Source organism: Onychostruthus taczanowskii, unplaced genomic scaffold, assembly GCF_017590055.1.
Source record: "Onychostruthus taczanowskii isolate IOZ18803 unplaced genomic scaffold, ASM1759005v1 scaffold3, whole genome shotgun sequence".
In the NCBI taxonomy this organism is placed as follows: domain Eukaryota; kingdom Metazoa; phylum Chordata; class Aves; order Passeriformes; family Passeridae; genus Onychostruthus; species Onychostruthus taczanowskii.
Window position 1 is genome coordinate 20,050,386 of NW_024500349.1, and position 25,188 is coordinate 20,075,573.

Here is a 25,188-nt window from a genome sequence, read left to right on the forward strand (position 1 = left end):
CAGGGCTGTTTTTCAGTCCGTGACAGTCCCATCTGGATGGATTCCAGCACAGCCTCCCAGTGCAGAGCCCTGGAGAAAGCCCTGGGGGGAGCCCAGCACCTGGCCAGTGTCACTGGCTCCCGGGCATATGAGGTGAGGAATGGATGGGGAGAAAGTTCCCAGCAGCATCCTGTGCTGGAAACAATTCTGTCACCCCAGGGAGCTGCAGAAGGTAACCATCAGCCATTATCTAGGAAAGACAGAGCTTTTGAAGGAACTCCAACCATGCTGTGCTTTGCATTAGTCTCACAAAGGGAAATACAGAAATTTCACAGTGAAATGAACCAAACACTGGAAATTTTGCTGCAGGAGGCAGTTGGAGCATTTGGCCAGTGGCTCCCAAATGCAGTGTTGGGTGGCCATGCTTAACGTCTCAGGGCCTGGTTGTCCCCTGGGAGCATCTTGTGTGGCCACATTTCTATTGGGATGGAAACCCAGTTTATGTTGCAGGTTTGTTTGGGGTAAATCCATCCACCTATTTGTGAATCATGCTCTAGGTTACTTCTGCAATTAAAAGATTGGCCTTTTCCTATTCCCTGGAGGCTGACAAGCAGCTGTTGACCTAAGAGAAGTGTTTCAGAGGCTTGTGACACTGTCAGAGCTATGCTGTCACTTGTCTCCTCTTCCTGACTCTTCCCTCCTTGTGAGTGTGACAATGAGTTCTGGAGTGGGAGCAGGGCTGCCCTGCAGGCACCTCAGCCCCTGGCTACTCATACCCTTGATTCATCAGAATAAGGCTTTAACCTCACAAACTGATGTTTCTCTTTCTGAATCATCATGCAAGGTTTATGGCCGATGTTGAAAATCAGACTTTGCATACCACTAACAGTTTATTTTTCACTTCTTAAATGTTAAGGTTTCAGTGTTAAAAGGTTTTTTGACTATCTGACATAATACATGGATGAAAAATAAATATTCTTACAACTGTTTTTAGCCTGTGCTGGAGTTTCTGCTTTGAGTGTGAAACTTCCTGCTTTAATTTCAATTCACCTGCCTCACAGGCAGGCACATAGATTTTGTAGCTTAAACCTTTTCAAGGATTTGAGGAAGCATTTGAATTGTGCTGGCTCCTGTGCACAGAATAAGTGTGATTCATTCCATTGAACTGTCATTTCTGAAATGTAAATTATGGATAGTAATGCTTTTCCACATGTTTTTTTTTTTTGAAAGGTGAACAAAATTCTCATAATGAGACTGTGTGTTATACCCTGTTTAGTGCAGATTGCCTGCTGTGCACTGACTTTCATCATGCATCAGGCAAATTAAATATCCAAAGTGCAATGTTCTGAACTCATTACACAGAGTTAATGATTATTGACTCCATTTAGGGTTTGTGTTTCTAAGCATTTGCATTTCTTTCTCAGCGTTTTACAGGAAACCAGATAGCAAAGATTTACAGCCAGAATCCTGAGGTCTACAAGCAAACTGAGGTTGGCTTAACTTCAATTCCCTTATTGGAAAACATGGTTGAAAGTATTTTAAAATTTATTTTGTGCAGATGTTTTTACAGACCTTTTTGCTAAAGATTATTCTGATTCTTGTGTTTGAAACTAAGATGAAAATAGAAATTTTAAAATTCTGTTAAATTATTAGTGGTTAGGCAGACAAAAATCCGACACGAGTTCTACTTTGAGTTTTATACTTCTCAAACTGGTGAATTGAGCTTTAAACTGAAGTTGTTGGGAGAGGAGAACCTCAGCCATCCCACTCCTACCAGGTTGGTGCCAGAAGGAGACTCCCAGAGCCTGGAGAGGGATGGCAGGTCAGCAGGAGAGCACCTGAAGGACATCAGCAGCCAGCAAAGGCACCTGCATTGGTGGTCCACATTAAATGTCTGGAAAAACACACGTGGCATGGGAAATAAACAGGAGTTAGGGGGTTATGATCCTTTTGGCATCACAGAGATGCCTCCTGGAGTGTTGGAATGGAAGGATACAGGCTCTCCTGTATCCTTCTCTCTAAGCTGGTTCGTATTCAAGGATCAGCTCCTCCAAGCTCTGAGGTGATGCATCCCAACTAAGATTAAATCAGGCAAAAACATCAGGAGGGCTGTGTGGTTGAACAAATTGCTCCTGGAGAAACTCAAACACAAAAAAAAAGCCTACAGAAGGTGGAAATAAAGGCAGTCGCCTGGTAGGATTACAGAGAGGCCCTCTGAGCAGTTAGGGATCAGATCAAAATTAAATCTGACCAGGGACATTAAGGGCAAAGAGAAAAATATTTATAGGTATGTCAGTGTTAAAGGGAAGATTTTGAGAAATGTATTCCCTCTCCAAAGGAAATGGGAGGCCTGGTTACCCAGGCTGTGAAGAAGGCCAGGTACTCAAGGACTTTTTTGCCTTGACCTTCACTGGCAAGAGTTCCAGCCACATCACCTGAGTCACAGCAGGCAAAGGGAGGGACTGGGACAATGGAGAACCACCCAGTGAAGGACAGGATTGAGTTCAAGACCATCTAAGGAACCTGGAGCTGCACAAGGACCTGATGAAATACTTCCATAGATCCTGAGGGAACTGGTGGATGAAGTGGCTAAGCCACCATCCCTCATATTTGAGAAGTTTTGGCAGTCTGGTGAAATTCCCACTGACTGGAAAAGGAGAAACATAGACCCAATTTTTACAAAGGGGAGTAAAGAAGACCTGGTTTTCCATTACTTCAGTTATTGATAGCATTAATTTTTTTTTTGGGTTTATTTTTTTAAATCTCACCCCTGTACGAAGCAGTTCATTTCATGAGAAAGTGAATTGCAGTGTTGACTTTGTATTTTGTTGGATAATGCTTGATTTTTAATTTTTTCCCCATCTTTTCTTTTACATTCTCATTGTAACTAGTAAGGTATGAGATGAAACAGAATACTGATACTGTCTGATCATAAGCTTAAGACTAAATGTAGAGAAAGATATGTTACTGGGGGGAAGTGGGACTGACAACTGGTTAAACCAATTTCAGACTTTGAGGGCTGTTTGAATTGATGGCAAATTTTAGCAATAAAGCTTATGCAAGATGCATTCAAGCACAAAACATCTCTCTGCCAGAGCTGCTCTTGGGGACCCTCTAGGAGCACTTAACAGCTTGGCAGTCCCAATGACATGTGGAAGGTGGAAGTTTTTGCTTCTCTAGGTCAGCTTGCTAAACTGGCTGGCTGATTCACAGTTTAACTTCATCCTTTTTTCCTTCCATTTCAGGCAGCTAGTGCCCACTGGGGCACCACGGAAGGTAGGCCTTTGTTATCTGAGCACAATGTGATGTATTCTGGGGGAGAGATGCACAAAGAGCAAATACATCATTAAATTTCCTGGTCATTACAACCACCTCTCTTAGATCTCTGGCTACAGGCTGCCCTCGAATGCTGTGAAGCAGTGGTTTTGTGATCATTAATAAAAACCTGTCACTTCTGGCTCGCTCCACCTGTAGAAGTTTGATTCTGTTTAGTTATTGGGTGACAACCACATTTCTTCTGAGCGAGCCACAGCACAGAATGAGGGATTTGTCTGCTTTTGTGCCAGCTTCTTGGGATCAGGCAATACTTGATCATGCAGAAAGCCTGCTGGTGGCTGGTTGACCTGGTGGTTCACACAGCAGATGTGAAGAGGAGGAAGGTTCGTGGTGGATCAGTGTCCTGTGTCACATGGGGCATTTTTGGCCAGCCCTACAGCTGGGTGTCACGCAGCTGGAGCATGGCCTGGGGCAGAGCTGCAGGGAGTGGCTCAGTTCAAAGCTGATTGTTACCAGCTCCTGGGAGTAACTCCTGGGAGGTCTGGGGTCTCAGCTGGAAGAAAGGCAAGGGGTCACACTGAGGTGCTAAAGGTGCTCACAGAGCTTTGCCAGAACTTCTAAAATTTACAGACCTGTGCTGTGGGTGGGGCAGAGCGGGGTTCTGAGCATTTCCCCTGTCATAACACACAGGTGGTTTTGTGGAGTTGGGTTTCTTTTGGGTTTTTTTTTTTTTTTTGGTGTGTGTTTTTGGTTTTTTTCTTACGAAGTGTTTTTCTTTGAAATGAGATTTTTTTATTCTTTGAAATCTTTGTGATAGTCTGAAGTTGTGGATTCATGCTAACACAAAGTATGATAACATACCAGGTGTGTTTTGCATGTTTCAGAAAGCAAAGCTATTAACAGCTTTTATAATGAGGTTACTTTTAGATTGATATGTGCTGTATTACTGGGATGGTCAGAACTGAATAATCCTTCTAGGTGTATTTTTTTTGTGCTTTCTGGGCCTAACCTTAAGCATCTATTAACATTTGCTGCTTCCAGTTATTTTATTTGTTTTCTGCTTACTTTCTTTGAAGTGAATACTGATGTGACTCACTATTTCTCACTGGTTTTGGGGTTTTTTTTTCAGAGAATCTCTTTGGTCAGCAGCTTTGCAGCTTCCCTTTTCCTAGGAACTTATGCACCCATTGATTATAGTGATGGTAAGTGTGGGCTTTTTTCATAGTAACAGTTTACAAAGGAAATTTTCCTTCCATCTGCATATTACATAGATGGGGGACAACGTGTCTGGTGTTTGTTTTCAATCTTTAAATTTTAATGACAAGTGTATTAGATTTTAAGCTAAGTTACTTCTTTCAGTTTGACATTTGCTATGCTCATCTCTCCGCATCTTACTGATTCCCACTTCTATCAAATGGATCCACAGAAAAGAGTCTTAAATGTAATTATAGCTTTTTCATTTTTTTTCCCTGATGTATAAAGGAGTAGTGAAAGATCTAGAGACATCAGAAAGTTGTGGAATCTTAAACTAAACTTCAGAGTTCTGATATTTGTTCTTTGGTTTTGCTGGTTTAGCTCAGAGGTGCACAGGATGTGAACTTGTATATTGTGATGATTCCTTCCCCACTTAACTGGAGTATGGATCTACAACAGAAGTGTATTTTCAAAATGAACCAGGGAAAAAAGCATAAATAAAGCAAAATGTACTAAACCCAGCTGAGAAAAGAATTCTTCCATATCTCTCCATTCATCATAACAAAGACAAAGAACTGACAAGACTACTGTCTCTCTTTTCTGTTGTGTGTTATCTCAGTTATCCAGCTTTTAAATGGCAATTTAAAATGGCAATTACAAAGGAAAGCATTTTCCTGGGAGCTCTGCTGTTATTTCTAAAATGCATTTCTGATTTCTGCTCTGAAACTAAGAGAAGACATATTTCAGAGCTGAAAGGTTGGATAACAAGGCTCTCTACAGAATTTTTGCATTATAGAGACATGTTGACACCCATGTGTTAAGACCAATTAGGTTTTTTCTCCTTTGTTATTCCATCAAATCTTACAAGAAAAGACAAGACACCTCAATTTTAGCTAATGGACAACTTACTTGCTATCAGACCTTCCAGTTATACTTGAGACCTCAGAAATGGCAAGGCAATCCATGCTTATTTCATACCACTTGTGAGATTATTATATCTGTTTTCTGGTCCTGTCCTTTTAGCCAAGTATTTCACAGCTGAGTTTAATTTTTTTTTTTTTGGTGTATTATTGGCAACAAAAACTCCTTGGAGATTTGCACCTTGCTCCTCAGCAGGTCCAAATACTGAGCAGTTGTGCTGCTCAGCCACCTACTGTATTTCAAAGAGAGGTAGTAAGATCTTTAGGTGCTTTTTCTGATAAAGAAACATACTGATTTTTTATTTTTCAATGAGAGTAAAGTGTTAATTTTGATTTGAATGTTTAAAACTATAAACATTAAAAATATCTCCTGTTTGGTTTTGGTTTTTTTTTTTTTTTTTATTTTTTGATAATGTTACTTTACCTTTTCTGCTTGGAAGCAAGTAGAGGAAAGCCATGCTTCTGCAATTTCAGAACATGAAAAATTGTCATTAAACAAAATATTTTAAAGTAAAGAAAATTAAAATTTCCTTAATTGGAAAATTTTCTTAGAAAATGAATCACATTTTTTAAACAGCTCCAGGAGAACCTGTTCTGTTACACTTGTGGGTATTTACAGAACCTGAATAAATGTTATGTGCTGTTCAGAGCATGTAAGACTATTAAATCTTTGTGTGAAATAAGAGAACTAAGCAGGATGTTACAGTTCTCTTTACAAGACAAAAGATTTTTTGGCATTGTAAGCTGTATTTTGCCTCATTCATTCCTTTCTTCTGCTAATATAATGAGAGAGAATTCTAATTCCAGTAATAAAATATAAGTATAGAGGATGCAGTAGTTATTTGGATGCAGCTGAAAAAGTTGTTTTCTTGTCACTTACAATTTCTTGCAATTCACTTGATCTTTTACTTAGCACCTGTGTATTGTAGTTTAAAATGCATCTCTCAAAATAATATTCAGATAATAGACCTATTCTTCATTTCTGTAGGTTTAACTTCAGGTCATATCATCTTTAAAAGACCCTGTCAAATTGTTTAGCTCTACACAATAACTTATCTCCAAATTGGCAGGTTATTGTGGGAAATGTGCTATTCAGTTTCAGGATTTTTTCTTTTTCTTCTTAAGGGTCCAATCTTTTAAGGTTCAAATCACTTATGAATGGCTGAGCACCCTGAGTGATTGATTTAAAAAAAAATGAAATTACCTTCTAGTGGAATGAAGAATGATTTTTATTTATATTGTGAAGATGTTAAAAGTAAGATACATCTGGGACCTAAGAAGTTGAACACTTGGGGCATTGCTTCTTTTAGAAGACACCTTAAAGAACAGCAATTCAGCCCTTGACCTAGAGAAGCTTTATCCTTTGAAATGCTTTTCTAAGAGCCTTAGGCAAATTGTAGCTTAGCAGACTTGTTTTTTGTTGTTCCACCAAAAAAGGATGTGTTGGACTGAAGCTTTTTCAAAAGGGGTGTGGTGGGCTGAATTTACTCCTCCTGTAGCTTGTGTGGTGTCAGCAGTTACACTTCTCATGGCTTTAGCTCACTGAAGAGGCAATCCAGAGGGCTGTAATGCAGAAACAGATGCACTTAACTGCTTATAAATATATGCAAATATTGATCTTTACTTTGTGGATTAATAAAACCAGTTAGCCTGCATCGCTGGGTCATTGTAATGGAAGTGTTTGTATTCCCCCCTTCCCCCCAAGTGTTCAAGCACTTCTGTATTTGTAATAAATATTAGTAAGTCCTGCTTGTGCTCCTGGTCATTCTGTGCTAAAAACCAGTGATGTTTGCAGTGAAATATGGAAATCTCTTCATCCATGTTTTGATCCTTTCCTCAGTTTTTACTGTGCCGTGGCCTTGGCTGTTGACCTTCACTGCTGATGGGGTGATCACTCAAAGGGCTGCCTTTGATTTTTGCTAGTTTTCTCCCCTCACTCCTCAGATTATTACTGATTTTGTATGTTAAACTTTGTGGTGTTTAACATGAGCAGAGGTGCTAGAGGTAGGAGCTCAGTGTGAATCACTCCTTGTATAATCAGAGGAGCATTCAGCTCTGATTTTTATTTTCCACTGAGACTCCCATGCCCACAGCTGGACAGGATGAATCCAGCCCAACAGATGAATAGTTCATCTAAAACAGTTGTTTCACATTTTTAAAATGAGTTTCTGAGGTTGGGGCAAATTGCCTCACCTCTCTTTTCTCAGGGCATATGAAAGTCTTTGTGCTGCTGCATCTACCAGTCAATAAACTGAAGTGTTGTTTCTGTATAATGTAAACATTCAGTTATAAAGATTAGAGGCTTTTCCGTTTTATGCAGGAAAAATTGAAGGCTGCCCTAATGCCTTGTAAAATTGCATTGGAGGATTCTGGTGAAATGTTTCTCTAGGCTTGTGGGATGTGGACTGGGAAGGATTAAAAAAAAACCAAACAGAAACCTGCAGAAAACAACAGCTAATCTTTCTGTAGAAAAATCCTATTTATTTAAAGATTCTGTTCCTCACTGCTTTTAGTTTAGTGAAGAGGTTCTTGGCCTTTTAAATCATGGACTCTTCCAGGAAAAATGATAGATTTGTGTATTTCCTTGTAGAAAGTCCTGTTATGCCTGAGAGCATGGAACACATGACTGCTCACACCCTGTACCTCTGAAAAGTGCCCGTGGTGACTCTGGGCTGAGTTTACCTTGTCAGAGCACAGTTTACCCTGGGAAGGAAGGGATGGCTGGATTTAAGAGTGATCTCTCATAGAGACATGAGATATGCTGGATTAAATCTTGCCATCTTTCCTTTTCTGGGTGTGTAGTAGTGATTTTGATGGCAGACAAGGGATCCTTTGCCTGTGGGAGGGTTGTTGCACTTCATGCTCTGTCAAATTCCTGCTGTTTCATCATAGGCCAAATATTTTAAATCTGTTTAATTTGCCTGAAATGGAATTGATTTATTGATTTGGATAAAATTAATTCTATTTTTATGTTATTAAGAATAATCCAAATATCCTGCTGTTTGGCTTGGGTTATGCCAGTCTCTCAGCTCACGTGTGCAGCACTTTCTGTTTACAACACCGTGTGGAGCACTAGGTCCAGACAACACTGGGTGTGCTTAGGATTGTACTGATAAATATAAAGTCCTTTTATAAATGCTATTAAACAGTTTTTAAGCCTGTAAGAAAAAGTCTGCTAGGAGTTGATAGTGTGGGCTCACTTGTGCTTGTGTAACCAGCAGCAGAGTGTGTTGAAGGCTCTTTCTCAGAGCAGAAGCACTGCTGGAGCCTTGTGATGAGCTGTCTGGGATGGGGCTTGAATCCTTTTCTTCCTCTGCATCCCAGCACTGCAAGCAAGGTCTTGTTCCACAGGCACTGCATGTGGCATCAACTTCACCATTTTTATGGTTTGAAAAGCTTAAAAATGTATTGAACAGAAGGAAATACCAGGTTTTCCGCTGTGCTTAACTGAAGATGTGGCTGTGTTTCTGAGATCAATAAATTGAGGGCTAAGCAGTCCTTGGAATGAAATTGATATTAATCTAGAATAAGACTGCTCTGTCCCTGAGCAGCACTAACCAGAAATACAGATTTTCAAGTCTAATGAAATGTGCAATTAAAGGCATCTTAGAATCATAAGCCAGGGGTGTGGAGTGCTCAGTATTTTATATAGATTTGGCCACTAACCAACTTCAATTAACTTTTAAACCAGCAATAAAAGCAGTGAGAAAAGAGCAATGAGAAACCAAACCAAAACTGCAAAGTCCTTTCTCATATCTAATGATAGTTCTGGTGAGAAAACAGGTGACCAACTCAGTTATTTAGGTTTTTAGCAGCCTAATTTCACAGAATCTGGCCTTAAGAGGTTTGCATGCTTGCAGGTGTTGCAGATTTCAGCTGGGCTGCTCAGCATGCCTGAAAATAATGGCTTTGGTATTCAAAACCAAATTATCCTCAAAATTAGAGGCTTTATTTGAAAAATTGAAAAGGGAAATGTTGATGTGGAGGAAGATTAGTCAGTGTGGGTTTAGATGCTTATAGAACACTGCTCAAAGGCAGGAGTAATGTAAAGCCATCCCACTGAGGGGGGAATTTCTTCACTTTTGGGTCTCTGCTGAGCACAATACATCTTCAAGGGACATTGTTCCATCATTTTTAGTTATTTGGTGGAAGATCTGGAGGGGAGTTGATGGGGAGGCATTGATATTCTTGTCTTTACTCATAATTTGTGAATAACTGAATTGCCTAGTGCCTTGTACATCAGAGAAGCATTTTCTGCTACTTTTGTAGGTGAAATCTCTCCAGAGGTTAAATTATCAGTATCCTTTATTCTTAGAAGGGCTGAAAATGTTCTCTTTAAGTGCAAAATATACATCTGTAAATTTTCTGTTGTTGGAATTTTCTGGTCTTTGCTTAATCCTCTGCACTTCCTCTTTTGATCTGTCTTGTAGGGTCTGGCATGAACTTGCTGCAGATTTGGGAAAAGGCATGGTCAAAGCCCTGCCTTGATGCTTGTGCCCCTGGATTAGAGGAGAGACTAGGATGCCCTGTACCATCCCACTCAGTCCTGGTATGTCCCTGGCCAGAAGAGTTGTAAGCAACAACTTTGCTGGGAGTTCTGCTAATGTCACATGGAGTGCATTTGTGTGAGCAATGCTGCTGCTTTAATGTTTCCAGCTGTGTTGTGAAGGTGTTGATCAAATCTTTGGAAACTGGCACCCATCATAGCTTTGGTCTCCTTGGATTCTTGCATGCCCTGGGCTGTGTGAGAGACTTTTTGGTAAGAATTTGATAAGATGCTAAGCATGATAGGAATTTTTGGGGTCCTCTCCCATGCCCCAGCGCACCTGGTCAGTGCAGAGCTGTGCAGGGGTGTTTATTGCTGCAGAAACAGAACTCTACATTTGCATTTCTCGACAGAGATCTTGTTTTAAGCTGTTTGTAGAGTTAATGAGGTAATCTTTGTGAATAATTTGGGATATTTAAAGCTCCTCAGTTCACGTAGCATAATGGTGAAATCAAATCAAGCCTCACATCTCCTGAGTAAATGAGTTTTGTCTTGCTACCCAGCACAAAAGCAGCTATTCTTTAGCTGTGCACGTGTGAGGCAGTGGAGATACCCATCACCTGAGCCCTCTGAATTCACTCTGATCTGTAGTGGAGAGGAACATATAAAAAAATCCTTATAGATGTCCTTGTGTTTTTTATGGGTAGTTTTCTTCTGTTTTTTTCTCAATGGCTATCAAATGTGGCTTAAAAGAATACAGTTCTTGACCTCTAAAATAATAGGGGTCGTATTCCAGCATTTGATGCTGTGATGTATATTAATGTTGTGTTTCCTCTTATGTTTGCATTGAATTTCTAATTTCTAGCTATTAATATTCATGTATATGTGCAAAACAGATAGATGTGTTTATGGTACTTGATGTGAATAACTGAAGAAAGACCCAAAGCTAAAATACTGCTATTTAATAGCCTACTTCCAAATCTAATCTGAGGGTATCCCTGTGAGGTTCTCAACAACTACAATGAAAAAAGAGCATTAAAAATTTTTAAAATATTCATTTATACCTTAAATGTTCAGAAATTATTCTTGTAGCTGCTCTAGGGTTTTTCAGTTCCATGTTAACAATATATTGTCATATATTGCAAGATTGCATTCCATTTTTTTGAGCTTTTTTTCCTCTCTTTCTTTCCTTCCTTAGGGGCCCATTTCTCCATATTATAGTCAACGTTATGGGTTTAGCCCAGACTGTAAAATAGTAGCATTTACAGGAGACAATCCAGGTGAGATGATTAACTGTGCAAGATTCAGTGGATATGATTATGTATGTACTGAAATTCTAAATCTATCTCACTGGTTCTCAGATGCTGCCTATAAAATGACAGAATATTGTTTTTATCAGCATTAATTCCTCTTCCCAACACCCTTCCATCACTGATTCTTTTGAGATAGAGATATCTTGGATAGGCTGTATATGACAAATTAATTCTCTTTTGCCGAGTAATCAGAGGTGAATTAATTTGCCTCTTGATAATTTCAGTTTCTGTTATGAGAAACTGTCCCTACTATGAACTGCTAGCATTTTAGCTTAGAGAATATGAATTTAAAAATCCTTTTGCATCTTTTCAAGCAAAAAGATGGAGATGGACTTTGTTGGCTTTCTCTAAGCTTTAGAGCTGACCTTTTGTAAGACTGATAGATCTCAGTACAAGGGAAGGTGTTAATTCAGGGTCAGTTTTTTTTTGAATCCTGGAGACTGTTTCAGTGTAAAGAAAATTACATAAATTACAGTAGCTTATGAAGGTTTGAATCTCTGCATTTCCCAAAAGTCCAATTTTTCTTCTAGAGACCCAAATTCAATTTAGTCCAATAAAAATGTGAATAATGCCATGGAAGTAGGAATGTTCCTCCTCTAAAATGTGTTGTTAATCAAGGGTCCACTGTATATAAAAATCTGAATACATAAACCATTAGAAAAACCATGCTGTTCTGTCATCTTGTCTTGAGCATATTGATTTTATTAAGAAAAATCACACCTTCACCTAAAAGTTTTGCCCATCTTTTATGGTGGATAACCCAAGGCCACCGGGAGCATATTGCCATTTATATTGTACTTTGAGAGGTGTTTGTAATGTCCTATGATGTCTCAGGTAACAGGCTGTAATTAAGTCAAAGAACTACCTTTGTACCTGGTATTCTTTTTGCTTTCAGCATCACTGTCAGGGATGAGACTTCAAGAAGGAGACATTGCAGTAAGTCAAAACACTCTCCTGAAAACTGTCCTTGGATGCTTGAAATACTTAAAATGTAAATAGCTGCAGGTTGCCAGTTAAATATACCTGCTGGTGTTGATTTGCTGCTTATTGGATTCATGCTTGTTCTATTTCTATCAATCTGTAAGCTGCCTGAAAGATTTTAAGTAAACTCTTGTGACTATTTTTAACTAACACTGCAGACATTAAAACCTAAGTCTCCATCTAGTATGTATTTCACTGGCATGACAGCCTAAGTCAGAGCTAGCTTCAACACAAATCCAATTGACTTAATGTGTAATTTAAAAACAATTAGTGGCAATAACAAATGGTTTTAATTTAATTTCTGTATTGCTTTCCATGCACATTGTGATAAGGCTTCAATTATTTTTTTTCCCCTCCAGATTAGCCTTGGCACAAGTGACACATTGTTCCTGTGGATCCAAGAGCCAACTCCTGCCTTAGAAGGTCATATTCTCTGCAATCCTGTTGATTCTCAAACATATATGGCCCTTTTATGGTAATATCATTTATTTTTTTACATCTGGGATCGATAACATATATTTCTTTCTCTGTGTTAGTGCTTTTTATTTCTTTTGTGAAATGATAATGAATAGAACATTCAGCATTCTCTACGGTATATGGCAATCTACTGCTGAAACATTTCCATCAACCTTATAGCATTCCTATTGTTTAATCTGAGGAACTGAAACTGCAGAGTTGTGGAGGATAAATTCTCATGGCAATAAAAAGCTGAAATTATTCCAGTGTATGGATAGAGTCAGTTCTCTGTGTATCTCAGGTGATGCATTTAATGTGCAGGAAGAACAAATCTGCTGAGATGGAATGTGAAATGTGTGAAGCCTGACCAGGCTGTGCAGCTTCTGCGCTCCTCCAGTGCTCCAGCGGGGTCTTAATGGAGGAGGTGAAGATTCCCTTTCCAGAGAGGAGCATAACCAGTGCTGCTCAGGGATGCATTAGGGCTGTGCTTGAGGAAAATATTGAGATCTCAAGAAACCCAGCTGAGAAAATGATCCTCATGGTAGCTTTTGGCTGCTGTAATTTGGGAGTTGTTTGGCCCCTTGCCAGCCAAGGAGGTGGACTGGAGCTGTGTTTGCCCTTACTGAACCACTGTATTCTGGATTAAAATTTCCAATCCAGGTCATAGTGTTTTGGCAAGTATTTGCAAGTAATATACAGATAAATTTTGTGTCTAAATGCCCTGGATTGTAGATGCTTGAAGCTTAGAACTTCAGCAAAGCTCAAGTCTGCCCTGGAGCTACAGTGTTGAATCCCACCTGCACAGAAGTAGATGACAGTGGGAACTGTGTTCATGAAGTTGAGTTCAAAACCAAGATGTCAGTTGGAAATTATTGAGTTTTGTTTTGTGATTTCCCAGCAGGTTTTGTTTGTTATGTTTTGTTTTGTGTGGTTTGTTTGTTTGTTTGCTCTGTTTTTAATTTACATTTGAGTTTTTCTTCCACCCAATGTTTTCTTTGCTTTTGCTGTGTAAAAGAGCTATATAAACAACCTGTTCATAATAGAAAAGCAGATACTGAGGCATTTTTCTGAATAAATGTTACACTGCTATTCTTTCACTGCAGCTTAACATGCAGTTTGGTGGTGGCCTTGGCAGTGCTGAGTTAATCCTTCCTGCTCCTTCTGTATAGTCATTTTTGAGCTGACCCTGCTCCTTTGGCACCAAGGCTCTTTATTTCTAGAATATTAGAGTTAATAGGGGACTCTCAGTAGAAAATGAATGCCTGAGCTACCAGACAGGGTATTTGTATAGAAAACTCAAATAGCTTCAGCTGGTGCTACTGAGCAAGTTCAATGATTTCCTTGCCCTCATTTTTGATATTTCTGTGCCTCTTCTGCTGAACTGCTCTGATAACTCTGTGCTGGAGAGTGTTCAAACTGCTTTCCCCTGGATACGAGTCCAGTGCTGCAGTGTTTTGCAGGAGTGTGATATTCAAAAAGAAGGTGACAGCATGAAGTGTGCAAAGACCATAAAAAATGAAGAGATGCATATTTTTCTGCATGTTTTGCTAACTGGCTGTGGTGCTTTCCTTTGCCAGATCCTGGCACAGAGCTCACCGTAATTCTTGTTGGGCCCAAGCTGGTTCCATACAGGTACCATGTTCCTGAAATCATAAATACAATGTGGGGACACTCCTGCTGCTCCTTGCAGAGTCATCTCAGAGTGAGGGGTGGCAGGGCACCTCTCTGAGGAGATGTCTCAGCTGTGCAGAGCTAGCCTGGGTTTGGCATGGCCTGCCATGGATCTGACCTGACTTACTGGAGAAATGCATATTCCCAATTCTGCACTGTTCCCCAGCACCTCCTGTAAAAGTTGTTTTCTCTTATCTTGCTCTTCCTTTTCTATCTCTTTCCGTAATGAAGTGTTTATATCTTTTAACTTGCCCAGCTTTAATTCAGCTGATAAACTAGACAACAATGCCAAGAAAAGGAACAAAATCTTTTAAATTTTTAAAAAAATTTAGAGCTAAATGTTTTGGAAAAATGTATATGGCGTGTTTGTGTGTTTCAGTTTTAAGAATGGTTCTCTGATGAGAGAGAGGATCAGAGATGACTGTGCTTCAGGCTCCTGGGATGAATTCTCCAAAGCCTTATCCTCAACTGTTGCTGGAAACAGTGGAAACTTGGGTATGAGCCTTAGCAGGGCTGGGACTTTGAGGGTTTGCTTGGACACATACTGCAGTAGGTGTTGGATCTCTTTTTTAATTGGGTCATCATAAAGGTCAAGAATTAAGTTAACTAGAGCAAGAGAAATTCCTGATGTGTACTTGGAAATGCTCTGTTGACAGCCTAAGTGTCATCACAGTGTTTTCCTTCAATATTCACTGACTAAGGAAATTATATTTATGGATCTCCTTTGGCATTTGGAAGGGTGTTAGTAACATCTTAGCTGTAGAATGTTTAAAACTAGTAATTTCTGAAGGAGGTTTTCATTAAAGTTTATTTCTTTTTCTGAAGACTCAAACCAAGTGAATTAAGTACCTCCATATTTTTTCTTTTTCAGTCATTACTCTGGAATCTTGTTCATGCATGTGTACAAAGCAATGATATCAAGGGATGCCCAGATTTCCTGCATTTTCCCTAGTGTGTGTCACAGAATCATTTCATCCCTGTTTTTTCACCCATGTTATGGTTGGTGAATGGAATGTAACAAAACTCTGATGACGGAAATATTTTAAAAATACTATTAAACTCATGGATTTGAAGCTTTTCATTATTTTCTCTCCCACAGTTTAACATTTTACAAGTCTAATATGTAGCTCTGAAATAAGCTGTTGAAAAGTGAGCACATGTCAAATCAAGATTAAAATGGACCCATTGCAGAGCAGGGTATGAAATCATCACCATCACCTCAGGTGTGAATTGATATAGGTAAAATTAATGTAAAAATTATAGGCAGCAAAGTTTTTAAATGTAGATATTTAAGCTATAGAAGGCTTCACTCCTTAGCAAAGTGAATTTAAGACAGAACCTCTTGACACTGTGAGATTAGATTTTTCATTTTTAGAAGCTCTGTTATGTTGTCTGTCAAATCTGCTCTCTGTGGGGTATTAAAACGACCAGGAATCTCTTTTCACTAGAAGACAAATCAATTCTAGTGTTTTAGAAAATGGGAAGAAATTATTCTAAAACCCCAAAGTCAGCCAGTTTAGACAATATTAAAAAAAATGGAAGTTGATGAAAATATTGTTACTGAACCAGGACAGTGCCTTAAAGTTTTAGAATCTGTGTTACAGTATATTCACTTGAATATCTCACTGTAAAATGGGTGTTTCATGGAAGCCATCCTCAATAATCTATGTACTAGAATAACCTCTGGGTATATCTGTAACAAATGCAGTAATCTCCTTAATGTGAGTGCCTGGGGGGAGCAAAGCAAAGGCATAGCTGGTTAAATACCCCCCTTTTATTCCTTGTTCCCTGTGCTCCCTGTTGTGTGGGGAGGTGCCTCTGCAGAGGTTTGGAGGTCAGGATTGGAATGTTGGGATGTGCTTCCCCTGCAGATCTGTGGCACACAGAGTTGCTTACTGGCAGCTTTGCAGAATGTTTAACCAGAAAGGTTATGTGTGCTGAAGCACAGTATTATTTTGGGTTTTATTTTGCCGGTAATCACAGGTCTGCTAGGACAGCACAGTTTTGTCCCAAGGTTAGAACCTCAGAAACTCTCTAGTTTCTTAGCTATTCTGTTCAGTTTTTCTGTCCTCATTTTTTTCTGGTCTCCTTTCTTGAATATCTTTTCTGACCAACCCAAAGAAATCTTTGTCTAGCTGTCTACAAAGCATTACAGCATTTCCTCAGATCTCATCAAAAGTATTCAGGGGCCAGCTCTGCTTCGTGACTTAAAATATCTGATGTTCCCTAATAAGCTCATGAAATCTAATCCAGGATATGAAATGTTCCAATATTCCTGTACTCTTCTTACCAACTTCCCATTTTTTCTGTGGTTTTTTTTTTCTCCTTTCACCCTTGCATATGGCCTAGTCAAACTATTTCTAGTATGTGTTATGTATTGGCTGTGTTACTTGCAAATGTGTGCATTGTGGTGGATGTGTCCTCTCTTGTGGGCTTGGTGTTTATTACATTGTTTGGCATGTTTAATATCCACACTTTGTAAACTGGGAGAATCATAGAATTATAGAATATCCTGAGGTGGAAGGGATCATTAAAGTCCAACTGGGACTGGGATCATTAAAGTCCCAACCCCTGGCACTGCACAGGAGAGCCCCAAGAATCCCACCACATGGCTCAGAACATTGCTAAGAAGTTGATGTGTGGACTGAAATTAGTAAAGAAACAGGCTGTGTGGTTTATACATGATAAACATCTATTATCATTTTAGCTGTGTGCAGAAATAAGATTCCAACTTTGGGCCTGGGAGCAAACATGACACTCTTTAACGTTCCTTGATGCAGGTTTCTACTTTGATGTGATGGAAATTACTCCTGAAGCAGTTGGGATTCACAGATTCAACAGAGACAACCAAAAGGTAGTAATAATTTGGTTAATATCTCAAACTGTGAAGGAGTTCTGTCAAGGCTTCAAATCTTTGCCATTATAGATTTTTTTTCTTTCTGAAATACTTGCTGTCCAGTTTCATTTATTGATGCAAGTCCCTGGAATGAATTTCATAAGGAAGTATTTGGTCTGTAGCTTGAGAGCATTTACAGAGCAAGGTCTGAACTAGAACTTATATGGTATTTTTTAATGATATACTTTCTTTATTGGAAAATGTGGGTTTACTGAAACCAACACTGTCTTTGAGACAGGATTAACTTTAAGCTTACTGAGAACTTGTACATGACTTAGTCCTTGTTTTTTAAGTTTTAGACATGCACACAGATAAGGGTGTGTTTAAACTTTGGGCTGTAATATTTTGTCTATATATGTGTGAACTTAAAGACCTCATTTTTGCTGTCCTGCATGACTTGGAGTAACCTACAAGCCACACAGTGGCATTTAAGTAAGCACAGGCTCAAGTCCAAGTGGAATGAAATAGAAATTAAGTTATGGGAAGCTCTTTGTATATTTTTCCTTTTTATTTTTTTATTTTTTTTTTTTTGAGGAATGGCTGTTGTTTAAATGCCTGGCTTTCTGGGTGGTACTGAAACTCAGGAGGTGTCTTTGATCAATCATGACTCCCAGTCGATTAGACCTCGTGGGTGAACAGAGATTGATGCTATCTGCTGTTTGCAGTGCAGCTCTACTCTCTTAAGTGTTGGCTGTTAAGTGAATGCTTAATCACTTCTGGCTGTTACACAAATGTAGGCACTTACTGCAGTGCGTGGAGAAACTCAACTTCATGTGAAGGATTCCCTCTATTTGTGTGCAGTTCCATAGTCTTCTGCTTCTGTTGCCTCGTTGAGGAAAGGACAGAAAAATGTTATAGATAGAAACAAAACAAATGAATTAAAAGATTATGTGGTTTCTGTCGCCCTGATTTTTAAAGTTTTTCTAAACTTTCTGATGTTTACATTCTTGTAACGTACTTTCTCACACACTTTATGCAAATAACTTATTGTTTTGCATTCTTTTGTGGAGGAGGAGAAATTTGATAGACTGTTGGTTTGTCCAGTGTCATTGGAGAGGTGGCACTGTCACCCTCCAATCCACTGTCACTTTTAGAACTCTATAAATGTTAGAATCAGAAAATAAAAAGCTTCTTTTTTACCTTAGAAAAAGCAGCGAATCCACGTAGTGTTGCTTTGTGTCCTATAGTAACAAGTTTCACTTTTGTGCAGACAGAAAGAGATTTAGATTTTTGTGACATTGCTTAATTCATCTGAATTTGATATAATTTTATATTATATAATTGCTTTAATTTTATGTTTTTGAGATATGATTCCTAAGCAGCTCTTGCTGATGGGAAATGCTTAGGGAAGTGTTTACCACTTGTCCTAAACAACTTCCCATTGTGCATCAACTTCAAGTTTGATGTATTTGCCAACAGCATTGAGGATCTGGGCTGTGTTCTCTGTCATGATCTTAGGTCCATCTTGTGTGCATGAGAGAAGAACTGGGCCTAGATGAGAGCAGACCTCAGGGTGAAGGCAAAGATAATCAACTATAAACCTGTCTTGTGTTTTTAACCACTCTGCATCTGGGCAGTGTGTGCTGGAGGAGGAGTTGTTAATTCATTCCCTCTTTGGTACAGGTTCCAAGGTTTCCAAAGGAAGTAGAAATACGAGCACTGATTGAAGGGCAGTTCATGGCCAAGAGGATTCATGCTGAAAAGCTGGGATATAAAGTCTGTAAGTATGATGAGAACTAATGGCACTGGAGGCCAAAGGCAGTAATGTCAGTGCTGTGACTCCTGTCCTACAGAAACTGCTATGAATTCTGAATTTGGTCTCTCAGAAAAATTGTTGATGGTGTGTTGGGTGCAAGTTTTTGCAGGTGTTCACATTAAAAGGACCAAGGCGGTTTAACTTTAGGAAGACTTCTTTTTCAAGCATTCTTGCTGTTTCATTGTTTCTGAGCTGCATTGTCCATTTTTAAATAAGAGTTTGGCCTTAGCTTGTCAAGTGAAAAGGAGACCAGCCTTCTGCCTGAAGCACAAGACTAACTCAGAAAATCTGAAATCTATGTTCAGTTCTTGGATCTGCCATAAGCTGGTCACACACCTCTTTACCTCAGTTTTCTGTTAATAAGGCAGAAGCCCTTTCCCTGTCTTGTGATTTAGAAAGCCAGAGATCCAGCTTCCTAGAATTTATGGTATGAATAGCTTTTAGCACATTGGAACAGCAAAGTCAGCCAGTACTTTACCTAGAGAAGTGGGTTCAGATCATTACTAGATGTGCAATTCTACAAAAATAATACAGGCAAGCCTGAAAGATTTTTATTGATGTTTTCTGACTGTGTATGAGCCAGTGGTATCTTAACATGCTAAATTAACTCATCTGGAGCATTTTTAATAAATATTTTATTTTTAAAAATCATAGTATTTTTATTTACATCCTGACCTCCTTCTTCACAAGTCATTGCTTGACTCCTACCCCCAGGCTTTTATCAATAATCATGAAGGACAGAATATTCTTATTGTTTATTTTTAAGAGAGAACTCCAGGAGCTGAAAGTTGAGAAAATGCAGAAATACTGGAACAAATCACAAGGCTTGACAGCACCACCTCATAAATTTACGCTGTAAAGGTTTTTGTGTTATATATTTTCTTATATAGCTGAAACTGTATTTATTTGTGGAGATTATTTATGGAGACAGGCAGAGTTTCAAATAGACTGTGTTTAAAATACCTGTTTATCTTTCATTCTTAGATTCTGCTGCACCAAAATCTTGGCTTATATAGCCTAGAAAGCTCATGGCTGACGATAGTTTTGCAGTCTGTAAATGTCAGGGGTTAGACAAGCACCAGAGTGTGAGAAGAACTATTTGAGATACCAGACAACCCTGACACAGGAACAAATGGGGATAAATTATCTGTAAATACATTTAGGCTGAGTAGGACAGCCAAAAATCCAAATAGTTTTAGGATGTGGCTTAATAAGCTTTAAGAATTTAAGAATTCTTCATTAGTATTTTTTTTAAATGCTGTAGATGCCTACAATGAAAAGGAGACAGGTGTGATTGGATTATATTCCTATGGATTCTTTGGAATATTAGATACTTTTGTTTTGTTGCATCCCTAGGGCCTTTTAGCTATTGGGTAACTTAACAGATGAGTTGCTTTAAAAAAGAACTGCTGTACATAGTGTAGGCTGTGTGCATCTCCCACTTCTCCTTAGTGGTATTATTTAAATGTCATACTCTGTTGTTTGTGTAGTGATGGCAGGCTCACATCTGCATTTGTTGTGTGACAGCTCTGAAAACAGGGTGTGTTCTCAATGTGTTTCAGGGTAAGGATGAGCATTGTGGGAATTACTCCAGCATTGCCAGACTTTCTCTTGTTTAATAGCTGCTGGTTTTCAGGCTGCTTTTTTATTTTTTTTCCTTTCCTTTTAATGTGATTTAAAAGCTTATTTATTTTTTGGATTAAATATGCAGTCGGGACCCTTGTGTTTATGCAATTCCTTTTAGGCCTTGCCTACATGGGGGATTTACTTTGATATTTCCAGGAATCAAGCTGATTTACATTCAGAAATATAATCACAGCGGGGTAAATCTTGGCTTTTTTTTTTTTGTTGTTGTTGCTGTTGTTTGCACTGATGGGAGAATACAGTAAGAAGTACTGTGGAAGTGCTCTGGAAGGTTCTATGGTGACACCCATTAAATCAATGTGTGACAGAAATGTGTGTGGTGGCATGGTCAGCCACAACAAATGCCTTGCTGGGGTGCCCTGAGGTTTGTGTGGTGCTGTCACAGTGGTGCATATGAGTCAGAAACCTGGCTAAGAATTTCCCTAGCTCTGGCACCAAGGTGCTGGAAAATGATTTTGGCAGCTCTGAGCCTGCCTCTCTGTTCTTGGGCCAAATGCAGTTTGCATGGCTGTAATCAGAAAAGCAGCAGCGTACGTGAGAGAGAATTTTGTAAAAACAAACAAATAAAAACCTGCCATATAGAGTTCTTGGTTATGCACTGTGAACATGACAAACATTAGATAATCCCTTAGAATTAGCTTCCAGTTAATGAATATATTATCTTGCAAGGAGCAGTATTTTGACTCCTCAGTCTGGCTGGTGCTGTGGGAAGGAGTGCAATGATGCCGAAAGAGCTTTTTATACGTGAGCTTTTGTTCCCAGTTGGATGTGTCCAGCACATTATAAATCAGATATAAATGACAAATAATAGTTTAAAATACCCCTTAAAACAGCTCCTCAGGTGCTGTTTGTGCTCTGTGACATGAGCTCAGATTTCAGTGCAGCTTTGGTGCCAGTAGAGGGCAGGGGATTCTGTCTCATGAATTTTGTCTTCAAGGCTGGGACGTGTCAGCCTTGTTCTGAAAATGGCACACAGTCACCAGATGATCCTTAGGAGAAAGGTTAAACCTTATATTAATTGTGATTTAAAGGCTTTCAAAGTGTGTGTCACTCTGTTCTAATTGCTCTAATCTTTCTCAATCAGGTTTCAGAGGAAATCATTCAGTAACACCCTGTATCCTGTTTTGCTTATGTGCTTAAGGGGTGGACTGAGTGTTGAATCTAGAAACAAACAAGTGAAGTTTGGTCTGTCCCTGTTGTTTACATCCTCCCATTCAGAGATTCATAAAGATAAGGTGAGGGTTTGCTGTTCTGCCTTTATTTTCCTGAATTTTGATTGTATCATAAACACCTTCTATTTTTTCACTTCCTTTTACTGCTTGCAGCCATCCCCCTTGGAAAGCCAAGCTTAAAACTGCAGTTCAGAGGCTGGACTTAGAGCCATTCTTGCTGCATGGTTAGGGGACCCTCTGAAGTGAAAACCATGGTAACTTTGTGGAGAAATGACCGTGTCTGCAGCTCAGTGGCACAGATGATCACAGCAGCTGTAAAGCTGTCAGTGGTACAGACTGATCTGCCAGTATATACTTCAATAATCTTGATGACCTCCTCAGAGTTGCTTCTATTTCTGACCAAGCAATCCTAAAGTTCACCCTAAAATTGACACTGTCTGGAGAATGTTGCCATGGTCCTTGCTTGGACGTAGTGAATCTGTCCTGGTGAAAACCCACAAAACTGAATAGTTTTGGGAGCAAAATCCATCCTCCCACCTTACTGATAGGTGAAGTAACTATGCCATGATGTGTGTTACATATGCTGAAGGAAAACAGCACACAGGTAAAGGCTCTGTGCTGATCACACATGTAGTCAATAGATATTTAAATTACCTTCTGCTCGAGTGTAGGAACCTTCATGACAATGGTAATCTGAGCCCTGAGTCAACCCATGTTGGATCAGGAGTGTGCTAGAGTTGTGTTAAGTCAGCTTTTGTAGGACTGCAGCAGCAATTAATAAATCCTGCCATGTAGCAAGGCTGATTATCTGGGGTGGGGTCTGTGTTGAAGCTGTTGTCTTTGGACAGGGCTCTCTATCTTCACGTTTTTGTGCCTATCAGTGAGTCCATAATACTCCAATTGCCCAATGTGCTGTTTTGTCACCTTTATACCTTTAGGAATCTGATTTTGCCACCTAACTGTCCTCAGCAGGGGCAGGTGGGCAGAAGGTGTCACATTTTATGAGTGCAGGCTTTGTCCATAAAACCCTGGGTGTGTGATTATTGTGTAATTTATAGTTTCTTACATAAATCCATCACTCACAAATGAGGTTGGTGCCTTGAATTCTAGAGACTGTATTGGTGCTCAAGTGCTGGTTGGGTGACGCTGACATGCCTGGGGCTTTGCTCTGCTGTAAGAATGATCTTTTTCAATGGGGTGCATTCTTGAAAAAAATAGCAGCCCTGAAGTGCTAAGAAGAAAAAGAGGAATGTCAGAGCATGCTGGGCCTGATTTCTCAGGCATTAGAGGGGGGACTTACATTTCTGAAGAGCTCAGTTTAAGATTACATGAGGGCAAACTCCAAAGTGACGAATTTTATTTTTCTTCTGGTGGTGTTTTCTTCTGATGCTCTTCTCAGCAGGCTGGAGGTAGCAGTAATGTGCTAAAAATGGCTTTTTTCCTGCAGGGAAGGCAGTCTGATGGAATCAGGGATGCTCAGAAAATAGAATGAAGGAATCATTGAGGTTGGAAAAGTCCTCCAAGATCATCACATCCAACATTTGACCTAACACCACCATGCCCACTAAGACATCTCATGAAATGCTATGCCTACATGCTTTTTGAGTGCTTCCAGGGACAGTGACCCCACCACTTCCCTTGTTCCAAACTATCACTTAGAACAATGTGGAGCAGTTTTTTCATTGTTCCTGTTGTCACGTGGAGGCACAGAAACCCAAAGGTGAGACCTGAGGCTGTCACTCCACAGCAAAGTGTTGGATTGGAGGGTGAAGTGGCTCTCCTTCTTAGCAAGGCAGGATGCCACTGGTCCTTGGGGTGCTTCAGGGATGCCTTGTGTCTGGCTGTGAGACAGATTTTCCTGTTGGTGTTTGTCCTTGACTGTCTGGCATTTGTGACTGTGCTCTCCAAAACTCCTGTGAATTATTGGGAGTGTGGGGATACTTGTTCTGTCAGCCTCTGTCTGCACTGCTGAGTGTGTGTTTACTCAGTTGTAGCAGTATTTTGGCTGAAATAAGGAACACTGGGAGTGAGGCCATTTTGTAGTTGCATACAGATTAAATTGATGTTTATGCCCTGTGGGATTTAAATTTCTTAGAGAAATCAATACTAAAATGTTGTGTTGGCTTCGTGCTTGTCTCTTGCTGTTTGCTGCTGAGAGTGCTGATGGTGTTTCAGCAGCGAGGGTGCTGGCTTTGTTAGGGGCCTTTTGCTTCAGCAAGCTTGTGAAAACAGTTTAAAATTATTAGAGGACAGTGACAGGTTGAAGTATTCTTTTTGGAACAATAGTGAATAGCAGCAACAGCCAGATTCAAATGTGGAACAGGGATGGGGCAGAGTGTGCTGCTTGGCATGCAGTACAAACAGAAATGCCTTGCCTTTACATCTTAAACCTATATTTTTGAGGGAGGAGAGTTGGCTCAAAAAGTACTTTGAAATTCATCAGAGGCAGGATCTTCCTCCCAGATAAGCCAGTCATTCTGCTGCAGAGGATATTTGTATTTTCTGATGAAACTTCTGCCTGATAAGAGTGCCAGTTTGAGATGGGCAATAGCTTGCCAAGAACTTGACTCTATCCACTTTTATTTTTCACAGAACATCAGACTTTTATCACGTAGCTGAGCCTTCGAGGCATGATCAAGCAAGGCTTGGTTTTAAGCCAGTGATCTGGAAAGGTTGGTTAGCTCATTACCAATTCCCTGACCAAGTATTTCACAAAAAAATGGCTTTTTATTATTACTTGGCTCAGGAGAGTAAAGTATTAGTTTAACTAATTTTTAAAGGGTTAGATAAAATGTCTCTGAAGGAAATGACCTCATGTGCTATAAGGAAGCTGCTTACGTGCTCTAGAATTTTTCATGCAGTGGCTATTGTCTTGCTTGTATTTTGCTTTATTGTTGTCATACATATACAGGAAACACAATGAAGACAGAAAATCTGAAGAGTTAATAAAAAGATTGGAAAGGGTACTATCTGTCTTTCTTTTCTGACACAATGATAAAATGTTGTCATTCTTTGAACAATTGCTTTTAATGTTTGGTCAGCAAAAGACCAAGTATGTAAATGGTTCAATTCCTGTGCCCTGATGTTAGGAGAGATTGTTTATGGCTCTGTCAGTGGATGTACTGTTCAGGCAGTACTCAGAAAAATAGTCAAGCTGTCAGTTTTCTGGGTTTGTTAGAGCTTTGTGGATCTCTGGAAGCTGGGGACCTGGAGATCAGCTGGGTTATCTACTAAATCTCCTTTTATTGCTTGTTTTTTGAGACTGATCTACAGTTTTAAGTCCAATTAGATTAGCAAGGGAATGACATGACTGCAGTCTATAACTACCTTCTTGGGGAAAGGAAACTTGATAGTATAGGACTCTTGGGCCTTACAGACAGAAACATTATGGTTCAATAACTGGAAGCTGAAAGCAGGCAAACCTCAAATGACAAGGAAGGTGCA

General features: G+C 39.5%; 1 protein-coding gene across 1 annotated transcript in view; it reads left to right on the top strand.

Annotated features, from left to right (window-relative positions):
- XYLB (xylulokinase) overlaps positions 1 to 25,188 on the top strand; it is an 82,061-nt gene that overhangs the window by 7,062 nt on the left and 49,811 nt on the right. The window contains exons 6-15 of the mRNA XM_041408626.1: positions 4 to 132; positions 1,404 to 1,469; positions 4,385 to 4,457; positions 9,800 to 9,918; positions 11,054 to 11,135; positions 12,064 to 12,104; positions 12,509 to 12,624; positions 14,656 to 14,771; positions 17,057 to 17,130; positions 18,796 to 18,892. Coding sequence (XP_041264560.1) covers positions 4 to 132; positions 1,404 to 1,469; positions 4,385 to 4,457; positions 9,800 to 9,918; positions 11,054 to 11,135; positions 12,064 to 12,104; positions 12,509 to 12,624; positions 14,656 to 14,771; positions 17,057 to 17,130; positions 18,796 to 18,892 — 913 coding nt within the window. The remainder of the gene's footprint in view (positions 1 to 3; positions 133 to 1,403; positions 1,470 to 4,384; positions 4,458 to 9,799; positions 9,919 to 11,053; positions 11,136 to 12,063; positions 12,105 to 12,508; positions 12,625 to 14,655; positions 14,772 to 17,056; positions 17,131 to 18,795; positions 18,893 to 25,188) is intronic.